This window comes from Nannizzia gypsea, genomic scaffold (assembly GCF_000150975.2).
Source record: "Nannizzia gypsea CBS 118893 supercont1.1 genomic scaffold, whole genome shotgun sequence".
Taxonomy (NCBI): Eukaryota; Fungi; Ascomycota; class Eurotiomycetes; order Onygenales; family Arthrodermataceae; genus Nannizzia; species Nannizzia gypsea.
Genome location: NW_003345201.1, coordinates 3,506,267 through 3,522,524, shown reverse-complemented (window position 1 = coordinate 3,522,524; position 16,258 = coordinate 3,506,267). Strand labels below are relative to the sequence as shown.

Sequence of the window (16,258 nt, the reverse complement as noted above, 5' to 3'; positions counted from 1 at the left end):
AGATCGATATCCAAGGCCTGACATGGATGTTGATCTTTATCTTCCAAAATACATCCGACCTTTGAATTTGGCCGAAAACAGCGCCGGGGTATCGGCATTACTAATAATCCGACATCTAAGCTTCCAGGTGAGGTCGGGAGCTCCCAGGTTGATCAACCGCTTGTCTTCTTCCCAGAATCTGCGGGTTTTAGAAATCCTGGTGTTTTTATATGCCATGCCAGCTTTTGTTCGCACTGGCGCACTTGTTAGATAAGATAGAAACCCGGCGGGATGGAGGCCGCGGGCCCCAGTGAAGCAAAGAGCGGCAAACGGAAGATAGAGCCGGGCAAGACAACTGCCGACGCAGGGAACAGAGATACCTTGAAGGACGAGGTCGTGAGCGAAGAAGGAGAAGAGGAGGAGGGTGATGATGATGATAGGAACGATGAAGAAGGGGAAGAGGATGAAGATGACGCTGAAGACGAGGAGCCGCGACTCAAATATGCTCCGATTACACCAGTCCTTGGTCCACTCTATCGCAACAAGGATGCTACAAGCACGTTCATGACTGCCGGAAATAAGATGGTATGCCCTACTCTAATGCAATGGTCTGGCCTTAGCGAACTGGTTTAACTAAGAGTGTTGTAGATTGTTGGAACCCATAATGGGAATATTGTATGCAAACCGGTACCTCAACATCGCATCTAGTTCCGGCTAACAACTTGCAGCATGTGTACTCCGTCCCCTTTTTCCAACGCCTCCGAGTATACCACGCTCATTCAGCGAGCATCGACTCCATTTCCGTATCCCCATTTCCACCGCCTGCGCCTACAAAAGTAGATTTCGCCCCTATAATACAGAGTGGTGGGTCAGGCGCGTCCATATCTGAGAGCCCAAATGGATCGAAACCACACCCAGTCACAATACCACCAACTCCGTCAAACTCGATATATATTGCGACATCTTCTATGGATGGAAACGTTTGTGTTGCGTCCTTAGTTGATCCCAAAGATGTAACACTCCGGAACTTTGGAAGGCCGGTCAGCGCAGTTGCATTATCGCCAGAATATAAAAGTGACAGAACTTATGTCTCAGGAGGGAAATCAGGAAACCTGGTCCTGACCATTGGAGGTCGTGTTGGTGCAAGCTCAAACGCAACGTTGGGAGGCGCGAGTCCCACTGGTTGGTTTGGATCGCTGGGCCTTGGAGGAAATAATGGGAAAGATAGAATTCTTCATAGCGGCGAGGGGGCCATAAGCTGCATTAAGTGGTCAAGGTCCGGAAAATACGTTGCCTGGGTGAATGAAGAGGGCATAAAGATCATGCGTTCGCATTTACACCTTGAACAAGCGGAGGCAGAACATGCATGGGAACGATTTGGCCATACAGATAGGCCACGGTCACAACTATGGGATGAAATGGCTGGAGTATGGAAACCCCGCGTTGTATGGATTGACGAGGAATCGTTGGAGCGCGAAAATGCATCTCTAGTACAGGTGGATGACGCCTCAACCCAATCGCAACGATTAGGAAGCCATGGCCCCGAGAAACTGCTTGTTGGCTGGGGAGGCACAATATGGATCATAAAAGTCTCTCGTGGTGACCAAGCAGCAGGCATTGGTAAGAAGAGGATAGCCTCGGCTGAAATCACGACCAAGTTGGTTCTTCTCTACCCCCGATGGCTTTGCTGGTTTCTAACATGATTATAGGCTACGAACAGATTGTATTATATCTGGTGTTTCGCTATATACCCAAAATTTGTTACTTGTTTTGTCTTATATTATCCCTGAGGATGAGGATCCTGGAACCCCTTCGAAGCAGGCTGGCCCTGCTCGTGGAATTCGACGAAGGCAGAATGGCCTCCAACCAGAGCTGCGACTAATCGATATTGATACTGAGGAAGAGCTGAGCGGTGATATCCTCTCCGTCCGAAATTATGAAAATCTTTCTGCTTCGGATTACCATCTTGATACTCTTCCACTGAGCCGCATTGCTTCAACCACTCAAAGAGGAGCCTTAGAATCGATAACCGCCGGGCTTATCGATGCCACACTTTATCCCAAACGTTTATTTAGCTCGGGAACTAGCTCTAGAAGTATGGGTAGTAATGCGGACAAAGGATCTGGTTTCCAGGTAACTGGTACGGTCGACTCTTCAGGCTTGCTTCATGGTGGGAAATACAACAAGGAGATTGAAATAGCTGCTACAGCAGGGATCAGAGTCTTCGTACATAGCCCGTATGATTGCATACTTGCGGTTAAAAGGGGTTTCGAGGATCGGCTGTCTTGGCTTGATTCTCGCGAGCGGTATGAAGAAGCTTGGGAACTACTTGAACAAAACCCAGATGCTTTCAGTGCCGCTCCCGGGGAAGGAGAAGAGAGCCCTCCGGGAACCCCAACCCCGAGTGCTCCAGGCCAACCAGGTCTATCTTTACTTGATAGCTCTTCCATTCGAACTACAAGCCATTCTGGTAACTTTAAGTATGAGCAGGAAAAGCGTCGTATCGGCGAGCTATGGCTAAAGCAGCTAGTTGGCCACGGAGAGTGGGAAAAGGCAGGGAACGTCTGCAACAAAGTTCTTCGAACTACTGCAGCATGGGATCACTGGATCTGTGTTTTTGCGCGGAACAGAAAATTCGACGAAATCACTTCCCATGTGCCAATTGACATTGAGCCTCCGTTACCATCTTTTGTATACGAGGTTATCCTTGGCCACTATGTTTCCCGCGATCGAGCCAAGTTTAATGAATTGATAGAGCTATGGCCTTCTAATCTTTTCGAGACGGATAGCGTTACCGCGGCCATACAAGACCAACTTGGCATGACGGAGGAAGGAACTGAAGATTGGAGGAATCTCTTGAATTGTCTTGCTAAGTTATTCCTAGTTGGAGGACGCTATCGCGAAGCTTTGCGGTGCTATATAAAACTCCAAGATGGTGATGCCGTTATGGGTTTGATTCGAGAGTATCACCTGCTTGACTCCGTTTCTGAGGATATCCCAGGTTTTATTTTACTCCGGGTACCAAAAAATCGAATAAAGACTGCTCCAACCGATGAGCTAGAAGAGGCTACTTCTGAGCCCATCAAGCTACTTGTGCGTGAGGCAGCTAATGGTATAGTCCATCCTGAAACTGTAGTATCGCAACTACAAGAGGCAGGCCTAGGACTTTTCCTTTATTTCTACCTTCGTGCACTCTGGAGAGGAGACTTTATGTCTAAAGAAGGAGGCAGGCCTGCTATCAGAGCGCGTGGACACCACAGAACGGAAGCAGAGGCAGGCAAACTAGTCGCAGATGAAGGGAGGATAATGATCGACGGATTTGCGGACACAGTTGTCGAACTCTTTGCGAATTACGACCGCCCCTTACTCATGCAATTCCTGCAATCAAGCACGTCGTATTCCTACGACACAGCCTGTTCAATTTGTGAGAGTCGCAACTTTACACCAGAGCTTATTTATCTCCTGTCTAAAACTGGACAAACAAAGCGGGCACTTCAGTTGATCCTCTCTAGCTTGAAAGACATATCTCATGCCATTTCATTTGCTAAATCTCAGGATGACCCAGACCTTTGGGACGATTTGTTATCGTATTCAATGGACAAACCGGAATATATACGTGCGCTACTCACAGAAGCAAGCACGGCCATTGACCCTATAAAGCTTGTGAAGAGAATTCCCAGCGGGCTCGAGATCGAAGGCTTGAGAGAAGGTCTTACTAGAATGATTCGTGAGCATGATATCCAAGCCAGTATAAGCTTAGGGGTTGCAAAAGTTTTGGCTGGTGAGGTTGCCATCCGAATGGATGCATTGCGGAAAGGCCAACGGCAGGGGATGAAATTTAACGTTTGCCATGACGAAGATAGCGCCATTGAGGATGCTGATGGTCCAGATAAAGATGTACAGCCACATACAAACGGAGAGATCCTCGGTGAGAAACAGAAGAGAGCATCAAATGATGTCCCCCTAGGGCGATGCGCGGGGTGTAAGGAGCCATTTGTTGAGCAAGGTAACTTTTATCCTCCACCCAAGGAAGATACTATGCAATCCACTTTTTTTATTGCATAATTCTAACCAGCATTAACGCTTTAATAGAAACGGAGACTATTGTCGTCTTTGCATGTGGCCACATATACCATGTATCTCACCTTCACGGCCCGTCAACACCTGAAGAGCAGGAAACTCCTCGGGAACAAGATACATCTTCACCGAAATTTCACTATCAGCCTTCTTCTATTCAGTCCCCGACCCTTTCTCGTACCGTCGGCCTCAAGGTCACCAATGCTAGGCTTTTAAGAGACGAAATTGGCGACGGATGCCGAATATGCGCTGAATCTTTGAAGGACTCCACGCAGTAGCGAGATGTCAAAAGAACGACGAAAAGACCACAAAAAAAAATGAGAAAATAAATGCAAAAGTCAAAAATAATAATAATAGTCACCTCTAGCCATGGGCCATCATCGTCTACTCATATGGTTATACCCCTTCCGGTTTTTAATACCCAACCACTGAGTTTGTTTTACTATGTTCATGGGAAGAGTTTGGATATCCATGCATTACGTATATTCATCAGAGCAACCTGGTCCGGCTACATATTCGCCATTGTGTTTGTTTAGATCGTGATTTGTTTCATTTGTTCGTTTGTGGGAGGTAAGTTGTCAGCGTTGCCGATGTATTTTGTGTTAGTTTTCTTGATACCTCCTTTATTAGTACGACCCAGCCGAAGGTGTTTACTCTTCCAATAGTTCAGAATATTAATTTCAACAAGGCTATCTGCCACCCATACCCAAACCCAGGATACTAGGAGCCACCATCAGTAGGGAAAGCAGAAGAAGATATGGGAGAAAAGTCCATGGAATTGTTGTCAGATGAGCGAATGGCTAGACCAGACTCTCCCATTTTTATTTTTTTGGCTAACTAAAGATCCTTTTTGATAAACCGTGAATGAAAGGCAGTCTTTATCCGATCCGATGCGCCATAACCTTGCCACACACACGTGAAACGTTGTTTTCGTCAAGTCACCCCCCAAGGATCATAATCACAAATGAAAATTCAGAGGAATTTGGAAAACAGTCAGAAGTGATGTAGTCCACAGAACGTGGGTACATGATTTGAAGGACAGGGCATCAGTTTAAGATTGACATGGGTGTATTTCATAAGAAAAGGAAAACATTTGAGTGAAATCACAGAAAGATGCTTGTCCGTATCATCTGAGCTGATTTACAAGGCTGCAAAGATGGCAGCACCGATCACACCAGCCAAGACTGCGTGGAAACCAACATGGCGAGAAGCCATGGCAGATGGAGTAGGCGTAGCCACGGTCTCAGAAGGTGAGGAACGAGTGGTGCGAGAAGTCTCGTGGGAGACGGAAGTCTTGGTCTCAGGGGTAGACGAAGACATGGGTGGAGAAGGGGTTGTGGTGGGCGCTCCAGAGGTGGTAACCACGACAGATGAAGTAGCAGGAGCCTCAGGAGGCCCAGTTGGGACGGCAGTGGTCATGTTGGGAACAGTAGCACTGACGGTGGAAGTACCAGGTGGAGCTGGGACTGAAGCTGAAGGGGCAGGAGTCGAAGCAGAATTGCACTCAGTCATGGTGACAGTGACAGTCATTTCACCTATGATACCTGTTAGCATGGCCTTTTAGACCCGTTTTTCCTTGACGGCATGGGAGTCGAGTTATAATTACCATCGCGTCCGAAGATATTGGCATGCTCAACGTTGGCTGCATCATACTGAACACGAGCTATACATGACGAGTTAGGAGTTGGTTTATCAACAAGGCACGAGAAAGGACGTGATGTAAGAATGGAGCGATGATGCTTATGCATAGCTACGATGTCACGTCTTTCACGAGACCGTAGCCGTCGAGCAAGAAGCAAGGTGTGTCAAGCAAAGCAAGGAGAATAGCATGAAGTGGGGGATATGAAGGAGATACCACATACCAGCAGCTGCAATGGCAGCCTCGAAAGCCAGAACGGCGAGAATAAGCTTGGTAGAGACAATCATTTTGATTGTAAGCAAGGAGTCGATGAAGACTTGGGGATGAGATAGATGAGTTGACGTTTGACTTGAGAGACGAGAACGAGAAGTCGTAACGAGCTTGACGAACGTGTTGTGATGATGGTGATGAAGAGGAGGAGGAGGAAGAAGAAGAAGGAAAAGAAAAACGGGAAGAAGAGGGGTGAGGAGGTGTCTTTTATAGTGCGGTCCTGGGTGGGTTACCGAGCAACCGCACAAGCGAGCTTTCGCAAGAGGGGCTATGCCCAATCAGGCAGTGTCCTGCTGCCCTCTATACCCTCCAGCAGCTGCTTCACGACGTCTCTCTGCCTGTCATCTTGCTGTCCTGTCGATCTTGGGCCATCCGAGAAGCAACGGTGCGTTTCTACAGGCCGGGGGACCCGGCCTGTCTTCGTCCTATCTTCGAGCCTCATCAGGGCCATCTTGGGGTCTTCCCTGCCTGCCCTTGAGCTGCACCAAGTGCTTTAGTTGCTAGCACATCTGGAGATAACCCATATAAACTACTAACGGTTCGTTTAAATGGCCGTTTCTACTCTCTTACGGCTTTTTTTATACGCTCTTCCTCCCCGTCCAAGCTATGTTTGAAATGTACATTATCTCTGCTCCTGCTGACTCAATTTCTCTACCCCAGCCTCTTCAGATCTCCTTCTCTCCACCAGCTATACAGACAAACCACAACAAACCAAATAAACCAGTAGATATCCTACAAATAGAACTGCCATCTCCTACAGTTCCCCTTTGACATGCTATCATTTGATATTTAAAGATAGCCAAGCAACGGGAGGTTAAATTTAACGTTATACGCTAACCTCTCCACAAGAACCCACTGCCACGTGAGAAAAAGGGCGCTAAGTCTACCTAATAACGTCATTGTGCATAAGCCTGTTCATTGTGAAAAGGCAACTATAGTAGTAATATGTATCTCCGAGGAAGTTATCACACCTCTTTGCTTTCTGCTGTTTTATATGTGCATCCCTTATCTATATTCTCATAGTCTCCTGTGGCCTAGATTATGTAATAATATGCCAAGGGGTCTGCTGTAACCAACCTGGCTTACTCAGGGGCTAGATACTGGCGCTTTGACACAATTATCTGATATATCTCCTGTATGTGAGAGGAGGTGTAGCAAATAAGGTGATGTCACATCAGCCCATGTATATTGGCTCCTGGGTTTGCTCGGGATCTCTATGCAGCACTTATTTACTGAATTAGGTGAAAGGGATATTAGTAGTCAGCTATATCTTCTTCTACCTTTGTGGTTGACTTCTGTCCTGCCTTTAGGTAGCAACCTTTTTTTCACTCCTCGTCCTCCTCCTACTTTCATTTCTTTTTCAGTCCTACTCTCATTTTATTTCCAGTCAGCCTGAGTGGGGCTATTGATGGACGCCCGCACCAACGATGCGATTCTAAGACAGAATTGTAAATATGTCTACATATACACTATTTGTTACTTTCTAATAGGCTAAATGGGATGGGATCTGCGAGAAGAAAGAAAGAATAAAGTTAAGAAGAGTGGTGGCTTTTATAATTTTATCACTGGCATATTCTAGCCTATGGCTTTTCATAATGTCCTAGCTTCATCCCGTTGTGGCATATGCATAAGCGGGAGAAGGTTTACACAGTCATTACTAATTATGCATGAAGGCGGCATAGGTCAAGAAGACAATGCCTTTATAGTATAGCAAGCAAACAGATAGAAAAAGGAACTGAGAAGACAAACAAAAGCCTTTTGAAAAGAAAAAAGATATACACGGGAGAAAGGCGGAAAAGAAATGAAAAAATTGCTCCGATATAAAGTAAATTCAAATATCGAAAAAAAGTAAACACAACGCGGCCCGTCAAAAGGAATGAGAGAAATTAAGGGCGTAACAAGAAAGAAATCGAGAGAACATAGAAGAAAGTAGCAGCAAGACCAAGCGAAAGAAGCAAAGCGACACATCCTTCGGGAAATCAACACAAAAGAAAGAAAACGGTAAAAAGAAAGCAGTCAATCCATCCCGTCCGAGTCCAGCCGCGTGTACTCCATACAAAAGAGATTCGTCGTAGTCATGATAGATATAGAACCAACCCAGCCAGGCCCGTCTGGCTAGGTCGATATAGCCCGTCCTTTTGTTTTTTTTCTCTCCCCCCATCAAATCTTTAACCCAGCCGTGTGGGAATGGGTAAAACCAAAGGAACCATTGTGATAAGAGCTAGCACCATATCAAAGGGTACCCCAGAAGATGGAGGGCGGAAACAACAAGAAATTGGAAGTGAAACAGCATAGGTAAATCAGACAGCAGCCCCTTTTTGGATGTTCCCTATGATCATAGGTACAAGAGTACATTCAGCCACCGGGAACGTGCGAGCTTGCTAAAAAGAAAAGGAAAAAGACCCATCTATGATGCCGGCGCCAAAGCATATTTTTCGTTCCCGGTGTCCTGTGTTTTTGGTTATTTCTGTTGACATGGGAGCAGTCGAAGACAGGTATTAAAAGTCTTGATTATGCGTCAATGTGACGAGGGCTGTTGGCAAAGAAAACCTCCGTATAGAAAGATAGAATTAAAAGCCTCCAATTATTAAAGGATAAGATGTTTTGAAAAAATAAGCATCCCCCCAAGAAGGCGAAACTGAGAAGTTTTTTGCCTTGTAAAACTGTGTATTCCCTTTTTGTTTGTTTGTTTGTTTGCTTGCTTGATTTTTTTTTAATGGCGCAAGCTCTTTTGCTTCTTTTTTTTTACTGCCAGCCCATATGATTTATCAAGGGTCAATGGAGGAAAAATGAAGAACGGGTATTAAAACTTCAGTCGAATTTCGACTGGACCGGCAGCTCCAGGTGAGACAGGAGAGTCGACGTCCATATTTGGACCTTCTGATTCTTCGCGAAGCTGGAGGAACTCGGCTACCATGTCTTTACCCTCAGGTAGCTCTCGCACAACATCATCGTCGACGATGACGCTAAGGCCATCATCGCGAACCTGGATGGTGCGGATGACATTTGCAGGGTCAAGCTTCCATTTCCTGGCTAGGGCCTCGACAAACTCCTGGCTATTGCGCTGCTGGATGTAGATTGCATGATGGTAGTTTGCTGTTTTCTCATCGTCATTCTGGCTGGCCTTGACGTAGAAACAGTGTTCTAGATCGGGGGACAATGTTAGTACATGCGCGTTTTGATATATCAAGTACAAGGGAAGGAGATAAAGTGTATACAAACGTACTTGGAACGACGATTGCGTCTGATGGAGGGTTGTAGTTTGGGTCGACGCCCATGGCTTCAAACCATCCATCATTCGCATCAGTGGCGCCGTGTCGCTGGATCTTGATTGGCTGGCTCAGGACCTGGCCATGCTTGGGGTGTGGATGGACCTCGGGATCATGCGAGGCAAAGCCAGACCAGTCAACCGACCCGTGGCGTGAGTCCCCAAACATCGCACCATTCGTAGCCATATTGGGCTTGACGTCGAAAGAGTGGCGGGATGATGTGATAGAGCGATGACTGCTGGCTGGAGAAAAAGAATGTGAGATTGTTCCGTCATTGGCGGTAGCGGCGTGCGCGGCATCCCATTCCAGTGTAGCACCGGCCATGTTGTTGCTGTTGTTTTCTAGAGGCTGGTCTATTCTCACCGGGTACGCATCTGGATCGTCTTCGGGATCTCCCTTGAGGTTCAAGACACTGGCATGTCGTACGGAGCGAAACATCTCCATGAAACTCTGAAGTCTAGAGTGTAGATCATCCTCGAATGGTGCCTTTTCGCCTTGTCCCTGGGACCAGGACCTCTTTGACTTGGGAGTCTTGCTGACCTTGTTCCCGCTTCCCCCCCTGGAGATCGAGCCACTTCGCTTCCTCTTCTCACCACTGGCAGCACCGGACTCTGCTTGAAGTATCTGACTTCGGGTCTTCTCTATTTGCTTCTTCACATGTGTGGCATCATTGGACAGCTTGCGTTCAGCTCCGTGGTCACGGAACAGCTTGACTTTGCAGTATGACACTTCAGCGTACTCCGGTATTGGGATTTCCGAGATACCGGAAACGACCTGAGTTTTGGCACAGAGTCTGACGGGAATACCCTTCACACCCTTGGAGTGGCTGAAGTCGGTTGAGAGGAAGTTGAACCTCACCGATATAGCACACTCGTGTCTCCCGTTAATTCTGTTTGGAGTCCAAACTACTGAGAAGCCATCGAAGTTTTCACTCTCAAGCTGGACTTGCTGGTGGCGTAGGTCACCGTCACCTCCCTGGTTGGGATCAACGTGTTCGACTGCAAGAAGCTTGCCGTCTCGGTGATGAGCCTCGTTTGCACCACGTCCTTCTTGCCACAGCTGCCAACAGCTAGCAGGCTTTGATCTCTGTTCTTCTTCTTCGAATGAGACCCGAATATAAGTTCGGTATTTTGTGGGTCGGCGAGGAGAGCTCAGGGCGGCAGAGTCGAAGATGGTCAATGTGTATGCTTGACCCTTGTTGAGGTAGGTGATTGGGATTTCGTCTGGGTCTTTGACCATCGCTGTAGCTGCACGAAGGACGGCATGAAACCGGAAGCTGGTAGTGGATTAACACTATATGTTAGCAAAAAAAGCAAAAGAAAAACAAATAACCCGTGAGCTGCATAATAAGCTTACTCTTCATTGTAGAATTCCTGCTCTTTCAGTTGCTGCTGTTTCTGATCTGTGGTAACACTGGCTGACCCACGACGCAGCTGCAACTGGGCAAAGGAGTTATTATCTTGAGTAAGAGGGCCCAAGTCCGAGTTTCTATGAAGCATCGCTGCTGGAGGAAAAGTGTGTGGCTGCGCATATGCATCAATGTGGTCTGCTGCCATAGTACACATCTGATGTGCCATGGGCTGACCATAGGGTTGTTGTATGCCGGCCATGCTAATGGGCTGATTCGAGATAACGGAGGGATCCACGGAAGTTGTGGCAGCAGGTATCAGGGGACTTAGCATATCATCGAGCGGACTAGTCATATCATGATGCATTGCCATGCCGGGAATCGTAGAGTAAAAGGGCGACTGGCCGTTCAGATGGGCGAACATGCTCTGGCTGTGATCCATTCCGACCTGAGTTGGCAAACCCCAGGAAAGATCGTGGTTTCTTGTGGGATCGTGCTGCTCGAGAACACCTCTATATTTACCGACAAGCAAACAAAAGGGACGAAATCGTTAGCCAAATCTGTAATTCTTTTACTAAATCTCTCGCGTGATGCACACCAGCCGGAGCGGTCTTCAACAAGGCAATGAGCACGTCTCTCCACCCATGGTCAATCCTTGTGACTGCGAAGAAAAGGAGGAACTGGAACTTCTTGGACTCTCAACGCCCCCATCATGCGGGTGAATCGATGACCAACCTGTGAACGAGTGACTGGCCCATAATTGGGCGTCCACTTCCGGGTAGCGTAGAAGAAGATAAAGACCGGTTAAGGTCCGGCCGAATAAATGCACTGGGGCCGTTCTGGACGAAGTTCCTTCTAAACTGTGCGTAGAAGGCTTCGTCTGGTTTTTGTGAGTTCTTTCTGTAGACCGGAGTCAGTATCAAATGCCACGATATGAATGTGTACTCACAGAAAAATGAGACGAAAGACGACCAGATCAAAAGGGAGTGTATATAGAGAAGCCCTGACTCTTTTTTTCCGCCATGTACGTACCGATTTTGAAACATGCCGGTCGACTGGAGGGAAAGAAAGGAGCAGATGGAAGGGGGATAGAAATCTCCTCCTTAGACAAGAGGGCGTAGATGGGGATATAAATAGGGGGAAAGAAACATCAACGAGCCACCCAACCACCCAACCAAGCTCACCCACCGAGTCTGGGATTGAATATTATTCAGGCCGTGATGTGTGAAATGGGGTATAGATGGATAATAAGAGGTAATGAAGAAATAAACGGAAGAGAAGTAGGAAAGATTGGTGGTATATTACATTCGAGAATGTCTTTGTCCTTTTTCTTTCGTCTCTTGCAAGTAACCAGAGGAAAAATAAACCGACCTCAGTGAAGGATGATGGATAGAGAGAGCAATCCGGAGAAGAGCAGCTTGGTAGGTAAAATCGCAGCTTTTGGTTTTTTTTTCGCCTCTTTCACTTCCTCTTAACAGGGCGCAAGTAAGAGCCGGGGTGGAAGTGAGAAACCAAAAGGATAAGAGGGTTTAGCTCTGAAGATGCAGAGAATTGGGAGGTCGAGACGGCTGATAAAGTAATAGCAGCAAGAAAAGCTGGAGAAGATGCTGCTGCCGTTTGTTTGGTAGGGATAGGAGGCGAGCCAGGGGCTTGTTGGTTCACAGGGACATCCAACCGAAGCAGCCGGTTTGGTAGTTGTATAGAAAAAACAACAACAGCTGATTACTCCGCCCTTTTCTCTCTCACTCACTCGCACACTCGCACACCTTTTTCCTCCTTTTTCCAGTTGAAGCCGGTAAGGACCTATTTCTCTTAGGGGACGATGAGAGCAGAAGAGCTAGAGAGGGAGGAGGAGGAGGGAGGAGGAAGCAAAGAGCTTAAAAATAAAAATATAAAAATATAAAAATAAAATAAAACGAAGCAGAAAGACGATTAAAGATATATTTGTAAGGAACCGCTTCCCGGACGGTATCTAATACGGTCTTTCTTTGCAGGATCCTTGGTCAGGGATGATATCGTCTGGCCCGGTGCCCGTGGGGTTGTTGGGAGTGAATGAGATGCAGCCCGGCAGCAGAGAGGAGGAGAGTCCGAATAAATATCATCGACAGAACAACAGTTCTCGAGCCAGAGAAAATTAACTATAGTTAATGACGATAGCATAGAGCGGGAAAAGGAAAAAGAAGAGAAGAAGAAAAGAAAGAAAAGAAAAGAAAAGCAACCGGTGGGGCCACAGCTATGTCATTTCACGGAGCTCCGTCCTCTCTCTGGGCAGCGTCTCTCTCCCTCTCTTCTCGTCTCCTCTGGTCTGGTCTCTTCGTTTCTTTCTCCATCCATCTAACTAACCTCTGCGCTTCTCTCGATCTTTTTTTCTTTTTACCCTTTTCTTTTTTTGGTGTTTTGCAAAAAGAAGGGGAAAAAGCAAGGTTGCATGAGAGAAGAAAAAGCAAATGGAGAAGGGATGGGATTATGCTTCGAAGAATGAGCATCCACCAGGCCGTGACGTTCCTTTTTCCTTCCTGTGCGAGAGAGACGATCCGAGGAGCAAGCCACCCATGATGCTATATTCCATCATTCCAGACTGGGGGAGGGCATGTTGGGTTCGGGGATGATTGGCCGATCCAGACGGGGATAGAGAAGCTTGGCTCATGGCCCTTTTTCGCCGCTCAAAAGGTACTTGCGCTTCGGTGTTTGTCCATGTTCATCACCTCGGCGGTTGTGGTAGCAGTAATAGTAGTTGTTACTGCCGTCGTCGTTATTGTTGGTCGCGGTGGTTGTGGTGGTGGTCGGTGAATTTGGTAGATGGTTATCGAGTAACCAATTTCATTTGGTAGTTTTTGTAGCTAACTACGGCGGTCCGTCGTCGCGAGCCACACCTTACGTAGCGTACATATGTAAATTTTGGTAGGTCTACGTTTACTATGAATAACCAGAAGAAAAGACACAGAAATGGAAGGACGGGATTGGTCAGCAGTTGCCTTTCGCAGGCCCCTGGTTCCTGGTATATAAAGGGTGACTATGGCGGGGAAGGGAGTGAAAGTGCAGAGAAGGGGAGAGACAGGGTAAGGATACCACATCAGTAGGTGTTGTACCAGGTACAGCTACACTGACACAAGAAGCACTGTCGATTACCACTATGTACGGGTCCTTTTTCGATAACTTTCCCAGTTGGATCAAAATAACTAATGGAGCAAAAGAAAAAGAAGCGTTCAAGGAGGGTTTTATCTTCCCAGGCGGAAGATAAGTTGAAATTGCTCCTGGGAAGACGGGGTCGTACAGCATCGCACACTGCAATTGTTCTCGAATGGTTCCTCCCATAGTTGTCTCCCACTATTATTGTTATTGTTATTGTTATTGTTATTATTCTTCTTGTTCTTATCCTTATTAACATTAGGGTATTAGCAGTAGTAGTACCCCCTATTATCATCTTCACTCATTCATCCATCCATCCCATACTCCGTACTTCTAGGTATCTTACTCTCCATATCTCGCCCTTCGCTACGCCCGCCACTACTTACCTAGTGACCTCCGCGATGCGCTCGTCCGTCCCATCCTAGTTACATGACGAATTACCATGGGCCAAACTACCCGTTTTGTCTCTCTCTCATTTGCCACAATCTGCTCTGGTGTTCTCCAGAGCTCCTTGTTCTCCGTCCTTCTAACCTCTCCGTACCATGTTTCCGAAGCGTCCTCTGGCTGCCTCAGAGTCAATTTATCCCCCAGTGAGGGTCCAATAGCTCCTCTCTCCGTTCCTCTGCTTCGCTCGTCTACTCCGTCCATACAACTGGCTGAGGCCGATACCCATATACTCGCACTGCCACACACACGCCACATATTCGATAAGTACTTTACCTTAGTTAAGGTGGAGATTTTGGAGCAAAAGGGAGAAGAAGAACCAAAAAGAAAAGAAGACGAGACGAAGAAGCAAAAAGAAGGAAAAAAGGATAAAAAGGAAGGCCGAGGTGTGGAGATGGGCGCCACAGGTCTCGTAGGGCCAGGCGAGCCACTGGCCTCTTTCTGCTTCTGCTGCCTCTGCCGCTTCTGTCCTTGCTTGTCTGCCGTCTATGGCCTCTTCTCTGGCTGCTGTTCTGGCTGTTTCGTCGTCTTCGTCCTTCCCATACTAGGTTACTCTGTAATAAAGGTAATGAGAATACTTATACATGATACTCCGTACTCTCAAGTATGAAGTAGGTAAAAAGAGGAAGCCCTTAGCGTCAATGTGAGCTGAGCAACCTCTGTGGGGTCCCTCAGAACGCCATCTATCTATCTACCTCGTACCTCCCTAATCTGTGTACTCTTAGCAATATCTCAATCTCAATTTCAATCTCAGATGGCCTCTTTGGGGCTTCCACCTTGGCCTGAAACAAAAAAGGGCTACACGGCCACCTGCCTCTCTTGACTCCTTTAGTAGCCATGCAGCTCTAGCTTTCGACTATGCTCCGTACTTCAGGCGTGGAATGCATGGGTACATGGGTATGGGGTGCGGACCAGCCGCTGCGCAAGAGCCCGTCGAGACCCCGTCTCGGGCTGGACTCAACTCGCTGTTCTCGGTCACCAACACCGGCAGCAGCGGCGGCAGCAGCTACCTGCCACCAGCTACCACGGCCGCCGGAACACATCTACATCCGTATACGGCTCCCTCTCGTCTGTTTCACGCTCTCCAGGTAGGGCTGCAAATACGACGCATCCTTGCCATATATAATAATAATACAGGTCTATAAGCTATGATAATAAAGCCCCAACGGTCGGAGTTTGCCCTTTTGTTTCCACTTCTGCCTTAACACTTATACTTACACTTCGTAGCTTTTGCCACGCTATCAAACATCCCTACCACCCCCTTTTTTTTCACCCCAGCAGAGACGGAGACACACACGCACACACACCCCTCCCTCCTCTTCCCCTTCTAAAGTATGATGATGATACTATCGTTCAAAAACACACTTTGCTGCGTCGATCGATCGTTGACAAGAGGCTAACACAACGAATCGTCGACGTCACAAGCCGCTCATGGCCTCCCTGCGCACGGGATAACTAAATTAATATACGCCTGTACGTAACTCTGTCACCCGTCTATCATCAGTGTGGCTCCCCTCTCTCGTTAACTGTCCATCTCATCTATCAATAGATGGACAGATCAATCAAGCACTCAAGTCAGTCAACCTACTCTCTGCAAAGTTCTGCTCTGGGCCTCTGCTCAACTTAGCTTCAGTAACTATGCAAATGCTGCTAACCGTGCGCCAAACTGAATCTCAAGAATCGTGAACTAAGCAATATTTCCGGGACAGCAGAGAGCGAGAAAACCCGAGAAAGGCACAAAAAGCGCAGCCAGGGATAGCTAGGTAGATAGAGTCTATAGAAAAACATGAGAGCCAAGGGATGTCATCTTCTTCAATCCTCTTTCTTCCCCCTTTTAAGAAAAATTTTCCCTTTTACGAATAATTAATGCCTAGACGCAGATAAGGCGAAGAAGCAGAGTTAAAGTCGTTGGTGAGTGGATTGCAATCGATGTACTTATGTGTGCATGCAAGTAGGGATGGGGGATGCTTGCTGTCTTTTTTTATTTTTATTTTTACAAATCCTATTCCTTATATAACTTATACGGTTCGTTATACTTTGCATATTCTTCTCAAGGTAGGGGAGGCGTAGAAAGCGAAAGAAGAGATCCATGTTGATAGCCGG

The 16,258-nt window shown here is 47.1% G+C and overlaps 4 protein-coding genes across 4 annotated transcripts; 2 read left to right on the top strand and 2 right to left on the bottom strand.

The window, feature by feature from the left end:
• Nucleotides 1-270: 270 nt before the first annotated feature.
• On the top strand, nucleotides 271-4,334 carry MGYG_01292 (vacuolar protein sorting 41; the record flags this gene model as incomplete). The annotated part of the gene is made up of 4 exons (XM_003177161.1): nucleotides 271-564; nucleotides 708-1,636; nucleotides 1,689-3,985; nucleotides 4,072-4,334. 4 exons carry the CDS (start codon nucleotides 271-273, stop codon nucleotides 4,332-4,334), a joined length of 3,783 nt encoding a protein of 1,260 aa, XP_003177209.1.
• Nucleotides 4,335-5,196: 862 nt separating this feature from the next.
• MGYG_01291 (hypothetical protein) lies at nucleotides 5,197-5,982 on the bottom strand (the record flags this gene model as incomplete). The annotated part of the gene is made up of 3 exons (XM_003177160.1): nucleotides 5,197-5,591; nucleotides 5,663-5,719; nucleotides 5,919-5,982. The coding sequence occupies 3 exons, from the start codon at nucleotides 5,980-5,982 to the stop codon at nucleotides 5,197-5,199; spliced, it is 516 nt and encodes a 171-aa protein (XP_003177208.1).
• A 2,786-nt stretch (nucleotides 5,983-8,768) lies between these two features.
• MGYG_01290 (hypothetical protein) lies at nucleotides 8,769-11,024 on the bottom strand (the record flags this gene model as incomplete). Its single annotated transcript, XM_003177159.1, has 3 exons — nucleotides 8,769-9,109; nucleotides 9,192-10,510; nucleotides 10,591-11,024. The coding sequence occupies 3 exons, from the start codon at nucleotides 11,022-11,024 to the stop codon at nucleotides 8,769-8,771; spliced, it is 2,094 nt and encodes a 697-aa protein (XP_003177207.1).
• Nucleotides 11,025-14,153: 3,129 nt separating this feature from the next.
• On the top strand, nucleotides 14,154-15,300 carry MGYG_01289 (hypothetical protein; the record flags this gene model as incomplete). The annotated part of the gene is made up of 3 exons (XM_003177158.1): nucleotides 14,154-14,541; nucleotides 14,771-14,798; nucleotides 15,030-15,300. 3 exons carry the CDS (start codon nucleotides 14,154-14,156, stop codon nucleotides 15,298-15,300), a joined length of 687 nt encoding a protein of 228 aa, XP_003177206.1.
• Nucleotides 15,301-16,258: the final 958 nt, after the last annotated feature.